The sequence below is a fragment of the Colletes latitarsis genome, chromosome 6 (genome assembly GCF_051014445.1).
Source record: "Colletes latitarsis isolate SP2378_abdomen chromosome 6, iyColLati1, whole genome shotgun sequence".
Classification (NCBI taxonomy): domain Eukaryota; kingdom Metazoa; phylum Arthropoda; class Insecta; order Hymenoptera; family Colletidae; genus Colletes; species Colletes latitarsis.
Window position 1 is genome coordinate 26,716,391 of NC_135139.1, and position 19,262 is coordinate 26,735,652.

The 19,262-nt window shown below is 39.1% G+C and overlaps 3 protein-coding genes across 8 annotated transcripts; 2 read left to right on the forward strand and 1 right to left on the reverse strand.

The window, feature by feature from the left end:
• Positions 1 to 9: 9 nt before the first annotated feature.
• Positions 10 to 2,205, reverse strand: Snx16 (sorting nexin 16). 3 transcript variants are annotated; one of them, XR_013079865.1, is made up of 6 exons: positions 1,989 to 2,205; positions 1,354 to 1,657; positions 968 to 1,276; positions 749 to 876; positions 568 to 659; positions 11 to 513 (listed from the first exon to the last, which is right to left on the reverse strand). XR_013079865.1 is itself a non-coding variant. In XM_076767080.1 (5 exons), the coding sequence occupies exons 2-5, from the start codon at positions 1,621 to 1,623 to the stop codon at positions 620 to 622; spliced, it is 747 nt and encodes a 248-aa protein (XP_076623195.1). In that variant the 5' UTR covers positions 1,624 to 1,638; positions 1,989 to 2,205; the 3' UTR covers positions 10 to 619. The 3 variants fall into 3 exon arrangements, 2 of the variants coding, with proteins under 2 accessions (XP_076623195.1, XP_076623194.1); XM_076767080.1 differs by having other exon boundaries at positions 10 to 659; positions 1,354 to 1,638; XM_076767079.1 differs by having other exon boundaries at positions 11 to 659.
• Positions 2,206 to 2,529: 324 nt separating this feature from the next.
• On the forward strand, positions 2,530 to 5,362 carry Cog6 (conserved oligomeric Golgi complex subunit 6). 3 transcript variants are annotated; one of them, XM_076766143.1, is made up of 9 exons: positions 2,530 to 2,729; positions 3,019 to 3,293; positions 3,382 to 3,526; positions 3,586 to 3,797; positions 3,880 to 4,103; positions 4,170 to 4,561; positions 4,626 to 4,787; positions 4,941 to 5,006; positions 5,078 to 5,362. In XM_076766143.1, exons 1-9 carry the CDS (start codon positions 2,652 to 2,654, stop codon positions 5,309 to 5,311), a joined length of 1,788 nt encoding a protein of 595 aa, XP_076622258.1. In that variant the 5' UTR covers positions 2,530 to 2,651; the 3' UTR covers positions 5,312 to 5,362. The 3 variants fall into 3 exon arrangements, with proteins under 3 accessions (XP_076622258.1, XP_076622257.1, XP_076622259.1); XM_076766142.1 differs by having other exon boundaries at positions 2,531 to 2,729; positions 4,845 to 5,006; positions 5,078 to 5,361; XM_076766144.1 differs by having other exon boundaries at positions 2,603 to 2,729; positions 2,997 to 3,293; positions 4,845 to 5,006; positions 5,078 to 5,360.
• Positions 5,363 to 5,894: 532 nt separating this feature from the next.
• Positions 5,895 to 19,256, forward strand: LOC143342808 (uncharacterized). Of its 2 annotated transcripts, XM_076767063.1 has the most exons (9): positions 5,895 to 6,591; positions 7,703 to 7,791; positions 7,987 to 8,151; positions 8,237 to 8,353; positions 8,486 to 8,818; positions 8,894 to 9,459; positions 9,537 to 9,682; positions 9,771 to 11,143; positions 11,258 to 19,256. In XM_076767063.1, the coding sequence occupies exons 1-9, from the start codon at positions 6,564 to 6,566 to the stop codon at positions 15,263 to 15,265; spliced, it is 6,825 nt and encodes a 2,274-aa protein (XP_076623178.1). In that variant the 5' UTR covers positions 5,895 to 6,563; the 3' UTR covers positions 15,266 to 19,256. The 2 variants fall into 2 exon arrangements, with proteins under 2 accessions (XP_076623178.1, XP_076623179.1); XM_076767064.1 differs by lacking the exon at positions 7,703 to 7,791.
• Positions 19,257 to 19,262: the final 6 nt, after the last annotated feature.

Consider the following 19,262-nt stretch of genomic DNA (forward strand, 5'->3'; position numbering starts at 1 on the left):
TCTGTATAAATTCTTATGGTAATATTGTTCTTTCGATATTACAAATGTCAATTATAATTCTAACAACGGAATTATTGCATAACTATGCTAAAACGATGTAAAAGTACTAAAAAATATATAGAATTTTATAAAATACCAAAGATCAATGCGCTTTGGGGTGTATTTATAGTCGAGCCGTAATAATTTATACAGCGAGATTCTCTTATCAATTTGAAAGTACTTCGACTATTATTAAATACACGATATAAATAGAGATTCATGTATTAAAATTGTAAGGCACATTTATAAGGCTTTTATGTTGGAAGTTACATTTAATGCTAGGAGAGCTCAATGTACTTATTATTCTAAGGAACCTTATACATATCACTTATCATTGTTGTGTATAAATTAATATAATCAAAAATGAAAGAAATTGTGCCATAACTGAAACTATAAAATACACCAGTGATATCTAATATCTCCTCTTTAACAAATATCTTTAAGATAACAATTTGTTATGTCATAGCAATATAAACAATACTTATACAGTACAACTGAAGTTACCTAATTGTACCAGATTCTATATGTATAATATAGTTTTCTGGTATCAACTTGTAAGAAACAAATTTATTAAAAATTATTATTGAGATGCACCGCATTTTAGGCAGGTTTGTCTTTCACTGAAACATTGATTCAATGCTTCAGATATTTGTTTGAAAGAGCATTATATGTATATCTTTTACTGTATCCTACTGTATTATTTAATTACCTTAATATTTGATGCAGCTTTTTCTGGAGTTCATTGCATAACGCTGTTTCGGCCGCAAGCGCCGCCTCTCGTTCTCTTAATTGTTGTCGTAAATGATATATAGTATCTTCCAATGCTTCAAATATTGCCTGAAAAAAGGCAAAACAAATATCTCTCGAATAGGACTCCGTTATCGATACATTTTCAAACAAGTTAATAAATTTAATACAAGATGCTTACTCTAGATTCATCTGCAGTGTCGGATAAGGCGGGCGGTTCGTCTAAACAAAAAAAGTCTCTGACGCACGCAGTGCCTATGAGAAGAGGACTACTTAATATTCCATTGACAAATGTTTGAAGGCCACGTATTCTTTCTTCTAAAAAACTTGGAGCAAAATTATCTCCAAGCCATTTTTTCCTTGGCAAACTTAGATGCGAAATTGGAATCTTTTGTCTTCTTAATTGTGATAATAAACGAACAAAGTCTGTATACCTTCGAAATACGAACCAGCAATCGCCATTTTTCAATTCCACTCGTAATTTGTAAACCTGAAAGGAAGATATATATACATATATATGCTCTGATACAACTAAATCATAGTACAACAAAATATTATTTTATTAACTGTAAATCTGGCTCTCTCTTCCATAACTTCGTACCCAACGATTGGTATTCTTAAATCTTCACTAGTCAATGGGGGGTGCAGAATATCAGAATTTGCATTATTATTGTCAGGATAATTAAACCGTTGTACAGTGAACGAATTTGAGTGGCCGGATCCATCAGAGTCAGGGCTATCAATTACTCTTACAGTGCCTGATTGAGAACCCCTTGCTTTACTAATTGCAAGCGTAACTTCACTAATACATCCCACACCAGACTCTGACGTGGACATTTTGCCACCAACAAACTAAATGTAATCATGCATACTTAAAAAAAAATTTTAATTTATTTATTACAAGAAGACATAATAAAACACTGTCCCATAAGGGCAACAGAAATAATACACTTTATTCTACACTATACATTAATATATTAAAATAATCTATGAATATAATCAGACCATTGTAATTATAATTCTACTATAAAACATAAACAATTTCACAGATACAAAAAATGAAAAGGTCTGAAAAATAAGTTCGATTGTATTTTAAACCATTAAATCAAATACTGTAATTACTGATTAAATTTAAAAAATTCCAAAGTTGAAATGCTTGACATTAATCTTAACTCTACTTGTTAACTGAAACAAAAACTAACCTCTATATGAATAAACAAATATATTCTATAGATGGTTCTACTGAACCCTGCTACCCAGACACTGTTCAAAATATAAAATCATAATTCCTAAAACGTTTTATTTCGCTTAAAGTACCGCGTACATCATAAATGTAAAGTCACTTAACTAATGAAAAAGCACAAAGTTGACATATTGAGAGTTTGCAAATAATATCGTCACCATGAAATTGAAATATCTTGAATGGTGAACTAGGTGATACATGTTACGAATGTAACCAGTAGTATCCAGACTGAGCACCGGTCTGCCATTTGGTGACACTGTGTACCACTGAGTTACTAATTTGCTGTCGCTTATTGGTCACTCAAATCATTCTGGAAAAATTATTTTCGGTTGCAGGGGTCAATTACAATCATTTTTGGTCAATAGATATACCCCCGAAATCCTTCGCACTTTCGAGAAAAAAATTCGAGTAGGTAGACAAATTTTTCGGTGATATTAAAAATGGGATATATCAGCGTTCCCCACCACTCCGCTAAACGCTAAGGAAATTCGTCGTTACTAGTGTCGCCGTCGATGCACTCAATTATGCCAAATCTAGTCACTGTGTGTGCTACGTGACAGTTTAGAAATAAATAGGTTATATACTTGAATGAATTTCACTATAAAAACAAAACAGACTTAAAATGAGTGAAAAAAATACCAATACTGCTTTGGTTCGGAGGGTTAATAAATTGCTCGAATCAAGAGTAGAGCATGACAAGGTATATAGAATGAATAATAGAAATATTCGGACAGTACAGCACGTTTGATTTTGACAGTTTTTAGTTAATTTCATAGGAAATGAAGTAGAAATTCTTTCTTCAAATGTCTTGTTTATTATAGTTTACAAATACGTTTAACTTATTTAATTAATTTAACATAATTATACTGTATTAAGGATTGATTAAAATTATATCCAAATTTCGCGGCACAGAAATATTCGGCGACTCGCTCCGTTTATTTATTCATTTAGAAATATTATTTGATAGATTAAAATATTAATTAATTCAGGATACACTCGAAGCTTTAAAGGAATTATCTACATTTTTTACGGAGAATACACTAAATGCTCGCCGAAATTTACGTAGTAAAATAGAAAGACGAAGTCTCGTAATAAACGAAGAATTTCTATCCGCATTTAGAGAAGTAAAAGCTTCTTTAGATGATATATATCAAGATGTTTTAGCCATGAATACTGCTGTACAATGTATGACAAATCGTTTACAAACTACAAAAACGCAAACATCGCAATTAATCGATCAGACTTCAAAACTTCAAAATAAAAGGTATACTCGTTTAATCGATCAGATTATTTAGAACAAAATCATTTTTATGGATGGGAATAACCGTAGAACATTGTGTTAACATTTTCAGTCAAACTTTGTCCATGCAACAAGATGTTGCGAATGCATTTATTAAAAATTTTCAATTGTCTCAAGCAGAATTAATTGTCTTACATGGGTCTAATAGGGAGTCACCTATTACAGAAGAATTTTTTTCTGTAGTTAATCGTGTCCAGGTATGGTAATAAAAGCAATTATTATTAAAAAAATTTGTTAAAAATGGGTTAAATTTCAGGAAATCCATAGCAGTTGTAGAATATTAATGCAGTCAGGATACCAAACATTGGCTTTAGATATCATGCAAAGAATGACATTGTTACAAGAAGCAGCCCTAGAACGATTATATAGGTGGACACAAAACCAATGCAAACACGTTGAAAATGAACGTTTAGCAACATTGTTGATTAAAGCAATGAATAAATTACAGGACAGACCAGTTTTATTTAAGTATGAACTTAAAGTTTAGCAAACATAGCGTAACGCGCGTTCGCAAATAGTCTTGCATTCAAGTTCATTACATTCTGTTTAGATATATTTTAGACGAATATTGTGCAGCTAGAAGAACTGCATTAGTGGGATCTTTTATAGACGCATTAACGTTAGGAGAAGGATATGGCGGAACACCCAATCCTATCGAAATGCACGCAAACGATCCTAAGCGATATGTTGGAGACATGCTTGCCTGGCTTCATCAAGCTATTCCTGTCGAGAAAGAGAATATTTTGACTTTAGTAAAGGGCTGTGACAAAACTGGTAAGAATCGAACGATCATTCGTTTCTCTTTATTTTTATTAATTTCGTTCGCAATATGTATTTCAGATGTATCAGATCAGATTAAACTATGTTTGAGTAATATCACAGAGGGACTCTGTCATCCTCTAAAATCAAGAATAGAGCATGTCATTTCTATGGATGCGCCAGCAACAGTGTTATATTCTGTTACCACTCTTCTTAGATTTTATCGCGCGATAATTCAGCAAGTAGTACCTGATAGTACATTGGACTCGATATTGGCGGACTTATTAGTATTGAGCGAGAAAAGTTTTCTTAGTAGACTTCAAAAAGAGACGCGCATTGCGCTTGGCGAACGCGCAGAACCCCCAGGAAATGATTTAGTACCTGCTCCATCTGTTTCCAGATTACTATCGCTTCTTAACGAAATTCTCTCTGTAGCGAGTATCGCAGAAGATAGAGAAAAAGATATGTTACAGGTTTGTCTTGCACCTTGCAATGTTTACATAGTTTAAATTAAATCATACATTCAATTATTTACAGATAGTATCATGCATTATCGATCCACTTTTACAAGAAGTTAACGAAACGGCGTCGAGATTACCAACAGTGGACATGGCTGTGTACCTTCTAAATTGTATGCATCAAATACAGTCTACTTTAGCATTGTACGAATACATGGACCAAAGATTAGAAAGGTTACAGGTAAGGGATTTGTTTCAAGGTATAAGTATTATCATTAATTAAGATTTTATCTTTTAGGCTCAGTCTGATGCACAAATCGATACTCTTACGTCGGAACAGGCCAGTTCATTAGTCGCGCATTTAAATTTGGGTTCAATTTATACAATTTTACAGGGGCATGAACGAGGTCCGTTATCTTCTATTCCTGGTATGGATCCTCTGAGTGTAAAAGAATTTACAGTGAGTAATTGTTCATTTCGAAGTTAAAGAAAATACTTATAGACTTTACTTAATTTACTAATCATTTACAGAATAAACTGGAAACTTTTCTCGTGATGCCAGATGTGTTATTGTTGCCACAAATAAGTTTATTGCAAAGTAATAATCATCGTTCGATAACGCAAAAACGTTCTTTCGAAGTAATTGGGGCAATCTACAAACAACTGTACGAAGCTTGCCACAATCCAAAAAATTTATACCAAAATCCTAACAGTCTATTTTCAAGAACTCCTGATGATCTCTTACAGACATTAATTGCCACATAAATGTACATCGAATGTAAATAATAACTGAAAGAATCGATTATAATTTTATTCGTTTACACGAAGTTTCATCTTTATATTTGTAATACTAGTAAAAATTAGGTTAGGTGACCACAGAACTACAATGCGGGTGTGCAGCATGCAATTTTGTTTATGTGAGCAAATATGATCAAAACATATTATGATTGTTTTTATCGTCTACAATGCTTATACAATCCAAAGAAATGATATTCTATTGTGTTTATAGCTACGCAATAATAGCCTTCCCTTTCGCTAGTAATCTTACTAGATAAAATGTCTACCTATAGTCTATTCTGGTGGTTCTTAACCTTTTTTTTTCTAGGAAGCAAATCTAGGAAATTTTCCCTTTGAGCGGTAGGAATCCATTTCGGCAGTTGTTTTGACCCTAGAAATTCGACAAAGTTCCCGGATACCAAATTCTAAAACACTAGCGTCAAACCATGACAAAGATCGAGTTCGAACGGATTTCGCGCCAAATGCATCGTCGATGCATATCTGTGTAACGTGTGTTCACAGGTGTACGCCCGCAGTTGCAGTCCGCTGCTGCACAGTCCGCACCCGTACGGTCGCGTAGTGCGTTTCGGAAAACTGTCCTTATCGGAGCATCAACGTATATACACACACGTACACGCGTACGTGAAATCGAATTTGAAAAACTGGAAAAGGACGTTCGATCATGGTGAATGGTGTTTCGTTTACGACAAACGTTCGGCATTAATTCCGCGTTAATGTGGCTGACGTGCGAAACGGCGGTGCAGTTCATCGGTAACAAAGCTGGTGGTTGTTTTGAGCCTAGAGTGTTACCCGATTAGAATGGTTGCAAGTGTCGCGCGCATCGCTGGCAACCCGTAGTGTTGTGCCAAAATAAATCGGCGTTAGCTGTTCCTCGCTGGGAACTGCCAGTGAACGAATGTGCCTCACCGTTCGGATTCGTTTGGAAACGGCGGGACGAGCTATGCGGAATCACGATTACCCGCTCTTTTGTCTCGAGGACTATGGGTGTCATAGCCGCCCGTTGATGTGTATCCCGGTATTTTAAAAGCGATCGGCTTCGCTGAGCGGAAGTGTTTCTCGCTTGGCTTTCATCGTTGCCTACCCCCGTGGATTTCGATCTCTTGACCCGCCTGAATTACACACCTGAAACGGGGCAGCGGCACGCAATTCTCCTTCGTGTTTTCAACAACCTTATCCGCCCTGACGTGATTCGCCCGGTTTGCCCGCCACAGGACGGGTTATGTTTCCCACTTTCATCGGAATTCTAGGTGAGTTTTGCATTTCCGTCGTCCGTGCAAACGATTACAGACAAGATCCACTGGATTTTTTTCGTTCACCTTGATCGTATTGCACCGATTATCTCTCGCGGAAGATCGATGCTCACAATCGAGAGTCCTTGTCAATGACCCCAAGTTTAGCAACACAATCGTTTTCGTTGTTTTTTTCCCCACTCTCTCACTTCTTTTTTCCGTTTTACCATTTGCGTTACATTTTACGCAAGGTATCGATGCACGGCCGCATTATAATCGTATTTGCGATTGATATTTATTATTGAAGGTGTTTTGCTTGATTACTTTGAAATGTAGCTCCTTTTGTGAACATTAACATACTTGTTGTTTAATGGAGGTAGCTTTGTTACTTGGTAGTGAATGATCACGAAATTGTTTTTGATTGAAATGTAGAAACCAGTAATTAGCATTGTTGAATAAACAATCAAGTTAGCAAAGAATTGATTGAATCGATTAGCCATTGTGTACTTTCATGTATTGTTATTCGATTACAGTTGCTATGAAAAAAAATAATATATCATTAAATACCTTGATATTTTTAACATTATTGTTAAAAAAAAACTAAACTTTTATGTATGTCCAATTGTAAAATCTAAATGTTAGAAACTATGAAAAAATAAGAATGTATCGTTGAACAGAATACTTCTTGTTTGACAATAACAGTGTGAAAAAGGGATTGACACATTGTGTGAATATTATTTAATAAATAAATTTTATAAGTAAAGTATGAAGAATTATACGAAACTTTTTTTTTTCTTTTATTAATTATCATATATTATATAAAAGTTATATTTATATATTTCTGTATACATCGTGCGTATACTCCTAGTATAATATATCTTATTAATGTAATATGCATAGTATCTAATACAAATACGACATATTTCTGTTTGAAAGTATCGATAGGCTATTAGTACATAGCAATGCGCTATCTATTAGTTATGTACGCAGTTGTGTACATACTTGTTACAACAAAGTTTCCAAATTGATGCTATTCCTGCATTAGTCTTGTTACATGCAAAAGGAGATATTACAGAGATTAAAAAGACATAGCATCAAGGAACTCTCAATTGTTCCTTTATTTTTTTAGACATTCAATCGTGGTGGGAGGTGCCAAGTATAGCACACTTCTGCTCATTATTTAGGGCTGCCTTCAATCTTCTGGACTTTGATATTGAGGTACTTACCTAAATGCTTGCTTGTACGAGTAGGCATTGTATATGAGAATTGTTAGTACCGCTTCAGCTTCCAGGAAATTAAATAGATCATGCTTTGGCTTTATTATGTTATTAAAAGCTTATGCATTATTCTTTTGTTGCTGCATCGATTATTTCTTTGGTTGTGTACATATATATTAACCTTATATAATTTTAGGACTTGGAAGAAGCTTTATTAACGGATGGAGGAACGGAGGGACGTTTAGTACAGGAGTTGATAGTCAGGTTACTCGAAGGTTGTTTACCTAATGACACTCGCAATGACATCTCCACTTTTAACTATCAGATGTTTTTACGTAGATTGTTTCGTAAGAAATGCCAGGTAAAATAATTGTTTGCTATATTTCATGATACTTAAGGTACATCTGATGCTATTAAAAATAATTGATACATTATTTTGTTTCCAGGAATACAAATGTGAGAATCCTTTTAATACAGATGTAGATTTCGAATTATTGCCTCTTCGTCAAAAAGTAGAAATACTACGGGCTCTCTGCGACTTCAGGCTCGACGCTGAAGACGTGGTATGTATTTAAAAACTAGTCCGTATTGTCGATATATTATTATATTATTATTATTATTATTATTATTATTATTATTATTCGTATTTGTTATAATTACATTAATCTTTTCATGTTTCCAACACACGTTTATAGGAGCAATCATTAAGTAATTTGGACTCGGATAGTCTGCGAGTCGAACCTTTAGGACATGATCGTAAGAATTCTGCCTATTGGTACTTTTACGGCACTCGATTATATAGGGAGGATTACATCGATACTTCTGATAGCATCTCACATAAACAGAAAAGTAAACCTAGGGATAAAAAGCGCAAAAGACGACGAAGCAGAGTGGCTAAGGAGGAAGAGGAAGAGGAGGAGAAGAAGGAGGACAGTTTAATACACGAGGAAGGGAAGGAAAGTGTTTGGCAAGTTGTCTGCTTCACTCAGCAGGACTGGAGTCGTTTAGTTGAGAAATTTCGTAATTCGGTAATTGTTTCATTGAACAAGTGTTAATTTTTTTATCCTTTAGACTCTTCTAATAATGTTGTTATATTTGCTTAGGAGTACGATACCGAACGTAAACTCTACCGTACTTTATCCGAGGATTTCATGCCGGAAATTCCGAAGCTTTTTGATTTGAAAGAGAAGCAGCAACGGCGCAAGTTATTGCAACGTAACAGTTCACGAGTCCTTCGAAGTCACGAGCCCGCAACACAGATGGAAACAGTCATGGTTAGATCTAAGATCAAAACTAAAACAAACAAAGGGAGTAAAAAGGGGGCTCAGAACTCGAAGAATGTTTACGTTAAAGAGGAAACACCTCCGCCGTTGTCTTCGCCGCCCATTCAGAAAAAAGGACGGCAGACTAATAATTCATTGGCTTCTGCTGTTGGTCAAATCGTGATTCATACTAGAGACGAAGTGGAAGGGTTAGAAAAAAAGAAAGGTGTTGGAAGTAATAGTGACGGTAATTATGTGTCTTCTAATTATGGGTATAAATTCGGATATTCGTTTGGGATTGAGGAGGAAGAACGTCGTGTTGGGATGCATAAGGTTCTTGAAAGTCTTAAGGATCATGTCGATGCCTGGCCATTTGTTGATCCCGTGGATGAAGAGTATGCGCCAAGGTATAATACTATAATTATTCCTGTAATTAATATATCTTTAAACCATGATACTATTAAACTAATATTTTAAAATATAGATACTATAGCGTGGTACGGAAACCTATGGATCTTAGTACAATGGAGGAAAAACTCGACGGTGGTTTATACAAGAATTTAAATGATTTTAAACGTGATTTTTGTCTTATAGTGGATAATTGTAGGCAATACAATGGTTCTGATAATGGTTTGTATATTTTTTCTAAAGCAATATATTATTACGCCATATTGATATTCATCATTTCTAATGTGGATATTATTGTATTTTCTGGTAGAGTACACAGAAATGGCAGTTAATCTTAAAGAAGCATTCGATAAAGCCGTAAATCGCTATTTAGAATCGGAAACATCCAGTGACGAGGATGCTTCGTCGCCAAAACCATTCGTCGCTACGCCTACTTCTCCGTCGTGTCCTTCCCGAGTTTCATCGCCGCATCAAAACCGTAAGCGTTCGAAAAAATCCACAAAAAAGTCTAAATCGTATAAATCGGAAAGTAAAGGAAAGTCTAAAGCGAATGATAAAAATGACGAGGAAGAGAAACGGGGGAAAAATTATAAACTTCCAAAGAAGAAAAGGGGTAAGAAAAAGAGTAAAAGAGTGAAGGACGAAGAATCTGTGAACGAGGAAGAACAAGAGGAGCAAGAAAGCGAGGACGCCATGTCCGAGTCGAGTATTGTAACGTCGAAAAGAAGGAAACACATTGACGCGAACAATTTATTGTTGAAAACCAAAAAGCTGTCACCCAAAGAATCTGAAGAGCTGAAGAAAATGAATAAAAAGATTAGTAAGGAACGTCATAAGCAGAAAAAGGAAGCGGATAGCGTGCGACCTCTAAAAGAATCAAAAGAGAATAAGAAGCGGAAAGAAGACTTTGAGGAAGATTACGAGCCCCTAGTCATCGCGAAAAGTAAAAGTAGAAAAATTGAGAAGAAAGAACTCGAAGAGACCGAGATATTTACGAATAATAGCAAAAAGAGTAAAGCGAAAAAGGTCGAATCTAACGAGGACGAGGTAGACGCGTTAGAAGAAACAGACAAGACTCAGCATATCAAAGTAAAGAAAAGTCGGAAAAAAGATAAGGGAGCATCGAAGCCCGAGGAAAAGTACGAGAAAAGTCGAGCAAGGGACAAAGAGAAAAAATCAAAACCGAAAATTGATGAACCGAAAAACGGGGAGATATCGAGCGAAATAGATTCCAAAGACTTAGATCTAGAAAGCGATTTAGATTCAAAAGAAACCAATACGTCTAAGAAAATTACTGCATTTATAGGTGATAAGGATATAGAATCCTTGGACGGTTTAAAGGATAAGATTAGCGAGAGGCGACGGGAAGAGAAGCTGAAGAATGAAAAAGAGAAACAGAAGAAACCAGCGAAAAGCGATCTTCACAATGTGTATTCAAAAAAAGTGCCTTCAAACGGTAGTACCTTTCAAGACAGCGATAAAGCCGGCGCAAGACGACCAAAGTTAAAAAAGGGAATGAAAGAAGAAAAAGTTCCTACCACGGAAGATACGCTGAAAATCCAAGACCAAGAAGCAACCGAAACAAAGAAAGTAAAAGTGGCTCAGACCAAGCATACCAAAGGATTTGGAAAGGAAGAAAGCTCGATACAAGCATTGAATCAGGCAACGGAGCAAACACTCCATGTAAGGATATTTTATATTTCATGTTAAATGCATAGATAATACAATTTATATAGATAGTATTACGACATAATAAACGTTTAATTGTTCATTTCTTTTTCATTTACCTCCGAATAGGATATCAACAAATGGCTAGATGACGCACCAAAGCTTTCTGAATTTTCTTCCGGGAGCGACTCTCCGATATTTCATTCTTCCGTTGAATCTGGTCGGTCAGGACCAAAGGTAGAAGCGCCAAGAAAACGACCAAGTTCTATTAAGATCTTTGGCCCTCACGGACCCAGCAGACCAAAAAAGATACAACGTACGATCGATCGTTTGCAGCCCGGAAAAAGTAAGGGGAATTTACTTTTAAAGAAGCCGCTTAACTTACCGAACGTTAACGTAAACGAGACAGCTGTTCACCAGCTGGCTAGCGACAATGATCAGGCGAACAAAGTCGCCGACGAGGAACCAAAACTTAGTTTAGGGACTGTTTTAAAAAATGTGGATTCCATTCAGTTGATTTGCAAGAGCTTAGTTTCCTCGCCGAATCCAAATTTTTCAAACGACGATGAGGAAGAAGATCACAACGCTGTTCCTGCGGTTCCGGTAGCTAGCTCGAAGGAGGATAAATCATCGAGCGGAAAAACAAGGACGCAGATACCAACGGTGGCAGAAGAATCTAAAGATAGTCAGTCGAGCGTGAAAGAGACTCAAAAGCCTAAAGCTGCGACGCCAAATTTGAGCGCTTGGTTTAAGGCGTTCGGGGCGCCGAAATCGAAGAAGAAGGATGAAGAATCGGAGGACGGCGCGGCAAAGAAAGATGGGGAATTGCAGGAAGTGTTCTGTGGCAGACAGAGACGAATGAGTACGGGCGGCAGCAGCGTGAGCGAATCGGTTTCCAGCTTCTCTCAAGAATCACCGCCCGGTCGTGCTGGTCGTTCTCCGCAGGGACAACCTGTGATGGCTTCGGTCGAGCCGCAAATAAGAGGAGCTGGTTTTTATCAGGATGCACTGTCGACGGGAAGTAGTCCGTACAATAGTCCTTATTACGCTACGCCCCCGAGATACAGCGCTCAATTGCCACCTACTCCGTCACCGCAAAATCATCCACTGTCTCCAGCGTATCCGTCGTCCTCTTACGAACAACCGCCCCTTTATTCCCAAATACCGGCTCAGCAGTCCCATCCAACGTTTCAGAAGTCTCCCCAGGAGAATTCCGGGGAAGTGTATCACCAATTATCGCCCACGTTTCCGCAACGTTCTCCGCAGGCCAATTTTCCTCAAACTTCGACGCCGAGCGAAACTTACAATCAGCAATTGCCAGCGACCGGCGGTCAGAACCCATCTCCGGTCTATTCGCAGCACTCGCCGCAACCGATCCAACAGGTGTATCCTCAGCCTTCTCCGCAGCCGCCACCTTCGAATTATTCGCAGCCGTCGCCGCAGCAACCACCTACCCCGAAATATTCGCAACCATCGCCACAACAGAACGCTGCTAATTATTCCCAGCCCTCTCCTCAGGCTTCAAATTCAAACTATTCTCAAGCTTCGCCTCAGCAACCGCACTCACCGTACTCTCAGCCGTCTCCTCAGGCACCGGCAACGTATTCCGAACCATCTCCGCAGCAACAACATTCTCCTTACGCCCAATCTCCACAGCAATCGTCCAGTTATTCTCAGCTGTCCCCGCAACCACCGGCAACCTACTCTCAACCGTCTCCTCAACCTCCAACCGTTTTTCCGCAACAATCTCAGCCTTCGAATTTCTCCCAACCGTCTCCTCAGACGCATTCCGCGGGTTATTCGCAGCCATCGCCTCAGCCTCTCACCGCGTACTCGCAACCCTCGCCTCAGCCGCGAAATTATTCCCAACCATCGCCTCAGCGGCAAATTCACAGCTGTTTCCCGCAACCTTCCCCGCCGGGGCCATCCATATTCGTTCGACGCTCTCCACAAAACGCGTCCTACTCCCAACCGTCGCCGCAGCCACCCGTTAAATATTCCGAGCCATCTCCTCAGCAGTCCGTCGCGAATTACTCTCACTCGATACATTCGCCACAGACGCCGCAGAACTATTCGCAACTTTCCCCCCAACAAGCGCCGGCGAGCAACTATTCTCAACCGTCGCCAACGCCTCAGCAGTCGCGCAACTATTCCCAACCGTCACCGTCGCCTCAGCAATCACGCAACTATTCTCAACCGTCACCGTCGCCTCAACAGTCGCGCAACTACTCTCAACCGTCGCCGCAACAAAAATCCGTCTGCACTACCTCGCAACCATCGCAACAACCCACGAGCTATTCGCAGCCATCCCCCCAACAGAGTACAAACTACACGCATCAATCGCAGCCGTCTAAGGCTGCGACGGAGGATTGCCCGCAGAGCACGGCCACGGTTGCAACCGCAGCCGCAGCCGTAGCACCTCCCGCGGCTTCGAGTTATGCTCAAGGGTTCAAGCAGAATCATTCTTACATTCAGTCCCCAGCGCCGCCGCCGTCGTCCGTCACCGAAACGGAACATCGAACCGAGTATCTCAAGTCCACCGGCACCACCGGCACCACCGAGAAGACCTCGAGCAGCGAGCAGCAACGAAACAGCTTCACCGTGGCTGCGGAAACGTCGCTGAACCTAAACGCGAACCATCAGATTTATCAGTCGCCGAATCAGTATCAATCAGCGTTCGGAAACAATTATCCAAACATCGATCTACAAAGGTCTGTCTCGCGACAGGAGCAACCGCAACAGCAGCAACAAGCCCCGCAAGAGCGTTCTAGTTTCGCCGATCTCACCGAGTCTCTGAACGCGCAAAAGTACGTTCAGCAGCGCTCGTTCCTCGGAAAAACGTCGTCAGCGGGCGATCAGCTGTCGTCGCAGGACCAATCGCAGATACTAGCATTCCAACAGAACCTGTCGGCGCACGAGCAACTCTACCCGAGCGGCTTTCAGACGTCCGGCTATCCGATGACAAACTCCAGACCGGTCTATCCCAGTCCGCATTACTTCGACGCCGGCTCGAAGACTACCAGCAGCGGGTCTGCAAACAGCTCGACCAGCAGCAATCTGCCGCCCGTGAAGAAACGCATATACAATGAATCGTCCACCGACGCGTCTCGTGGCCTGACGCAAGAAACCGCCACGAGAACCGGCCAAGAACAGTTTGGTTTCGACCCGATAATGGCGTTGTCGCAATCGGACGCGGTTTCGGCCAGCCAATTCGACGCCGCGTTCGTTGGAAACTTGGCCGATCCCGTGGCCACGAACAACGCGTACGCTCGTCTGGGTTTGGGCTTGGTGGGTTGCGCGAGCAAAGAGCAACAACAGTTGCTGACGATCCCACGACCGCCAGCCACCAAGTCGGAGCATCTCGCGTACGCGCGAAGTCCAGCCTCGGGCGCCGCCGAGCTGGACCTAAATCTTTTGCAGAGCCTGCAAACGGCGGCTGCGAAGAATACGCAGGGCATATTGTCCATGTCGCGCAGGGCCGGCGAAACGTTGGCTTCAGGATCTACGGCTGCGCCCGCCAAGACGAGAAAGAGCAGGAAGAGCAAGCAACAACAACAACAACAACAACAACAACAACAACAACAACAACAGGAGCAACAGAACGTCGTGAACGTTTCGTCCGCGGTGAGCACGGAGCCGCAGTCGGCCACCGGTATACCTGGCTTCCCGCAATACACCGGGACGTCCGCGGAGTCGATCAGTCTGAAGAACACCGGCATGGTCCCGCCAGCTGGAAGTGCCTTCAATTTCGCTGCCTCGACCAGCACGACCACCAGCTCAGCCTTTTACGATAAGGATGCGACGGCCGCGGCGTTCGCGTTCTTGGACGAGTTTCGAAATCCGAACCGATATTACAGCATGGCACTCAGGCAACAGCAACAGCCCCAGCATCCACCGGTCACGGACACCGCGCAACAAGCCTGCAACAAGCTCAGCAATCAGCCGCCGAGAAACTATCCGCCTCATCCGTTTCTTCATTCCGCTCAGAGATCGGCGGCGTACGGACCACCAGTGTCCGCTTACGTTACGCCCCACGGCCCGAACTTAACAGTGGACCCAACCGCCTACCAACAGTACATCCATTCCCTCTACGCTCTTCAACCGCCGCCGCATCATCATCGACAGTCCTGGCTTTAGCCGTTAAAATCATTGTAACGGATGTCTGAACGTTTCTACAATGTATTGCGGACGGACAGCAGACCCGTCCTTCGACGGGCTGGACAAAATAGCGTTTAGAACCAGGGATAGACATTAACGGACGTGCATCGCCTGATGGTATATTGACTTGATCGTTCCAACTGGACCTGGGCACTTTCCAAGTAACGTTATTTTAAATACTATTACGTACAACGGCGTTATCTTATCGTTATGAGTTTATAGTCACCGTGATCACACCGATATAGAGGCTGTCTTAAAATTGATGATCCAAACTTTCGGGTATGTATACAGTAATGCACGGTTTATGCTTTAACTAAAATCTTTACGGCTAACTTTCCACTATTCATTCCCGCTAATCTTTTCCACTCAGCGTCTCGAGCTCGACGAAACCTGATCCAGCAGAAAAGGAAGGAGAATCGATAAAACGAAAATTAACCGTGTATTACTGTAGTACAGTATAGAATCTCGATTATTGCACGAGAGCCTCGTTCGTTGCATGGTGTCGACGGTGAAGGGAATGCCACCGAGTATCAAGAAAGGTCGGTGGAGAGAAAGTTACGCTTGGATCATAGCTACTGTGCAGAGACGAGAAGTTAACTAACAATTTCTCATCTCTGTACAATACGAGGATACACTGTGTTAGGCTATTTTTCATTCGATCGGTTATCTCGATTATTCCAAGAATTTCCAGTTACAATTTCCTCTAATAATCGAGGGCAGATCTTCAAAGTGTCTTCCACCTATTTGACTCTAGAATTCGATACTTTTCAAGTTACAAACCACGTATTACAAGAATTCCTACAACTCTTTAGCGTAATAAAATTATGTTTTTTATTATGTTAAATATAAAAAAAAAAAATAAAATTTTTTCTTAGAACTTGGAAACTGTTGATTTCTAGAGTCACTTTTGCTAACACTTTTTCATTTATTTTCTCGAGTATTATGTATACCCAAAGTTTGGATGATCAACTTTACCGCACACTGTACAAATGAAATTTAACTGCTGCCTTTCCATTGTATTTTATTATTGTTGAAAATTTAAACGTAATGTTTCGACCCTTCACAGGTCTCCCTCAGATGTTCTAATACATGTTTTTTAAATGCCACGAATTGGGCACATCGTTTTCGCGTATAATTGGTTTTTAATTCCGTGTATTTGATGTAAGTATATTGTAGAATCTTGATTGAAAATAAAAATAGAAATAAAAATAAAAAGAAACCATTCTGTTATCGATTGTAACGTATTTATCCTTGAGACGGCACAATTTATTGCACCTATGTCTTACTCGAGCCATTTACCAATATACACGCCAACGAAAATAAGAAAATATGTACTAGAACATTTTAAAAGGGCATAAAGGATCGAAATGTTATGTTTTAATTTCTATCGACAACAACAAATCGCTATTTTATTTAATAATTGCAATAATTCTCCCTTGATCTGATAACAAAATCTCTATTGATCTTCGGATACAGATAACCGACGATCCCGATTTGTTTAACATTAAATTTGTTTCATGAAATAACTTTGAAAATAATAATTCTATATATCAAGTGAATAATGATTTATAGAAATTATAAGTATTCAGGGTATTGAACAAGTTCCTGTACAAACTTTGCTGGCATATTCTACGACAGAAAAATAAGACAAAATAGTTCTATATTTCGTTAAAAACGTATTAATCTTCTATTTGCAAAAGACAAATAAATATTTCGATTACCAAGTGAAAATTTATTCGTTATGAAAATATTGGTAATGTTATTTCAAAGTTTATTTGAAATATCTCATTCAAAATAACGTTGTGAGAAACAAAAGACTGAAATATTATTTCAAATAGTTATTTCTTATTTCTATTTCGAATACAATTCTGTCCAGGTCTGGTTCGAACTTCGTCGTGGCTCATTCTCCTTATTCAGAACACGTATAGGTTGTCTGTGTAAAACGTTTTAGAATAAATGATAGAAAAATAACAGACGCGTGGTATGTCCTCGTTAAAAATCACAGGATTCAGTCTGGAACGTTTAACAAGGAATTACTGCACATACATCGTAATACTAGGAAAAAGTTTTGGTAGTATAGAATGAGCCTGCAAATCCTTTGATTTCTAGATACCCATGTTTATTAAGACTTTTTTTCTTAATTTTCAAATGTAACGTATGTACGTCTGTTATTTTTCTAACGTTTGTTTGGGTACAACCTGTATGACACGAGTACAAGATTAATTTAGATAAAACTGTGTTTACTAGTGCTTATGAGTGCATTTGATACTTTGTACCTTTTTCCTGTTGTCAATCATAGTCGCGGTTTAACAGAAATAAGTGATAATACATTTATAAATGTTTCACTCGAATGTAGGCGGGTCGGTTATCGATGACCGATGACCGATATGGCAGTGAAAATATTAAAAATTTCACTCCAACGCCACATGATGCGCTGTTTCCGATTGTAAACACTATTTCATCTAACCATGCTTCTCAGCGACCATAATCAGAATTTTTCTGTTAAAAAACTATCGGTGCCGGTGTTTTTTTCTTGTTTAAATCATTTGACTCGAAGGACCTTTATAGTGCATTAGCAGCATTAATATCTCTTTCATTTAAAAAAAAATGTAATCGATTTATCGTTTACCAAATATTCTTTTATTTTACTTTTGTTAACGAATTTTATAATTTTCCGAAAAGGAATCCCGGTACCGAAGTAAAAGAATAGAGGAAAATTCTGATTACGATATTCCTCAAGATCGTCGAAACAAGCACCGTAAACTCGTGAACGTCAAACAGTAAAAGTGGCGCATAAAGTTGATCGTTCAATTCTCTTTCTTTCTTTCTAACTATTTTTTACTGATTGACTAGCGAATAACGGATTTTTAAAGCTCTCTTTGGAATTAGGGTGCCGGCCGTTGCACCGAATTGTCTACCCCTATTTCACATTTGTTTCCTTCCTCTTCCCTACTTTTTCTTATCAAAACGATACGAAACTTTGACATTTTTACACGATTTATCAGAAAAGAAAAACAGAAAAGAAGAGATGTTTAGCTTTTATTCGGTAATCTACTATGTAGTCATATGTACATAAAGGATAAGCCTACTTTGCGTAGGAATTTTTGATAGTTTTTCTAATGGCTAGTCGACAACTTAGGCGTCAAGTTCAGTCGCTAGTGACCGGAAGTAACCTTCTATCAAAAGTTCCTCTGTCTATTACGCTCTTATAGCGCCTCTATTTCTCTCTCTCTCGATGCATCGATCGAGATGTGGATTATGCAATATTCGATTTCTTAGCGAGAAGACGATTATAATCCCCTCGTGACAGCGCTCGTAATTTTTAGCCTGTTGTGAATGTTGTTTTCCTTTTTTATGTTCAAATAAACGGAAAAAAGGAACAACTAGACGATACGTAGGGTTATACGTGATTTCTAAATTCGAAGGATTTCTGTATGATATCGAGCACACTGTTGCCGGTGTATCTTATGTAGAATATATAGATTCTTATAGTATGTAAGCTAGATTTCGTTTCTTTGTATATAAAATACATATCCTTCATAGACGATGTGCTCGATGTAAAGAAAGATCTGCAAAGTCAAAGACCTTGTAGAATCGTCCGCGGTAGGTTACAAACGGGATAAACGTAGGGAACTTAAATGTGTGTACGTATGTATGGCTGGTGTGTGCATGTATGTCTTGTGAATAAAGACGAAAAATTAAGTATAATACGCCGCAATCATACATTAACCCACCTTATTGCTAAAAGAATCGGATGGAAGCGGTATATTAAAACTTATAAATATATACATATATATTGTAAATGTATATTGTAAATGTATCGATGACAGATTAAAGCACAGTTTGTTACAAAATCGTTTTCAGCTCTGTTTAATTTTCTTATTTGCAGCTATTGAAAGTAGTTCGGAGCAAAAAGAGATAATATAAACTTGCGATTCATGTTTATTATGATATTTTTCGTACCTATTTCTTAACA

Bases quoted from the DNA above. Each gene is read 5' to 3' on its own strand.
- Snx16 (XM_076767080.1), bottom strand. From the start codon at position 1,623: ATGTCCACGTCAGAGTCTGGTGTGGGATGTATTAGTGAAGTTACGCTT. The intron at 1,277-1,353 runs GTTAATAAAATA...TCTTCCTTTCAG, and splicing joins AAGAGAGAGCCAGATTTACA to GTTTACAAATTACGAGTGGA. The intron at 660-748 runs GTAATTAAATAA...TCAATGTTTCAG, and splicing joins AAGCTGCATCAAATATTAAG to TGAAAGACAAACCTGCCTAA.
- Cog6 (XM_076766142.1), top strand. From the start codon at position 2,652: ATGAGTGAAAAAAATACCAATACTGCTTTGGTTCGGAGGGTTAATAAA. The intron at 4,788-4,844 runs GTAAGGGATTTG...TTTATCTTTTAG, and splicing joins AAAGATTAGAAAGGTTACAG to GCTCAGTCTGATGCACAAAT. The intron at 5,007-5,077 runs GTGAGTAATTGT...AATCATTTACAG, and splicing joins TGAGTGTAAAAGAATTTACA to AATAAACTGGAAACTTTTCT.
- LOC143342808 (XM_076767063.1), top strand. From the start codon at position 6,564: ATGTTTCCCACTTTCATCGGAATTCTAG. The intron at 7,792-7,986 runs GTACTTACCTAA...ATATAATTTTAG, and splicing joins TTCTGGACTTTGATATTGAG to GACTTGGAAGAAGCTTTATT. The intron at 11,144-11,257 runs GTAAGGATATTT...ACCTCCGAATAG, and splicing joins CAACGGAGCAAACACTCCAT to GATATCAACAAATGGCTAGA.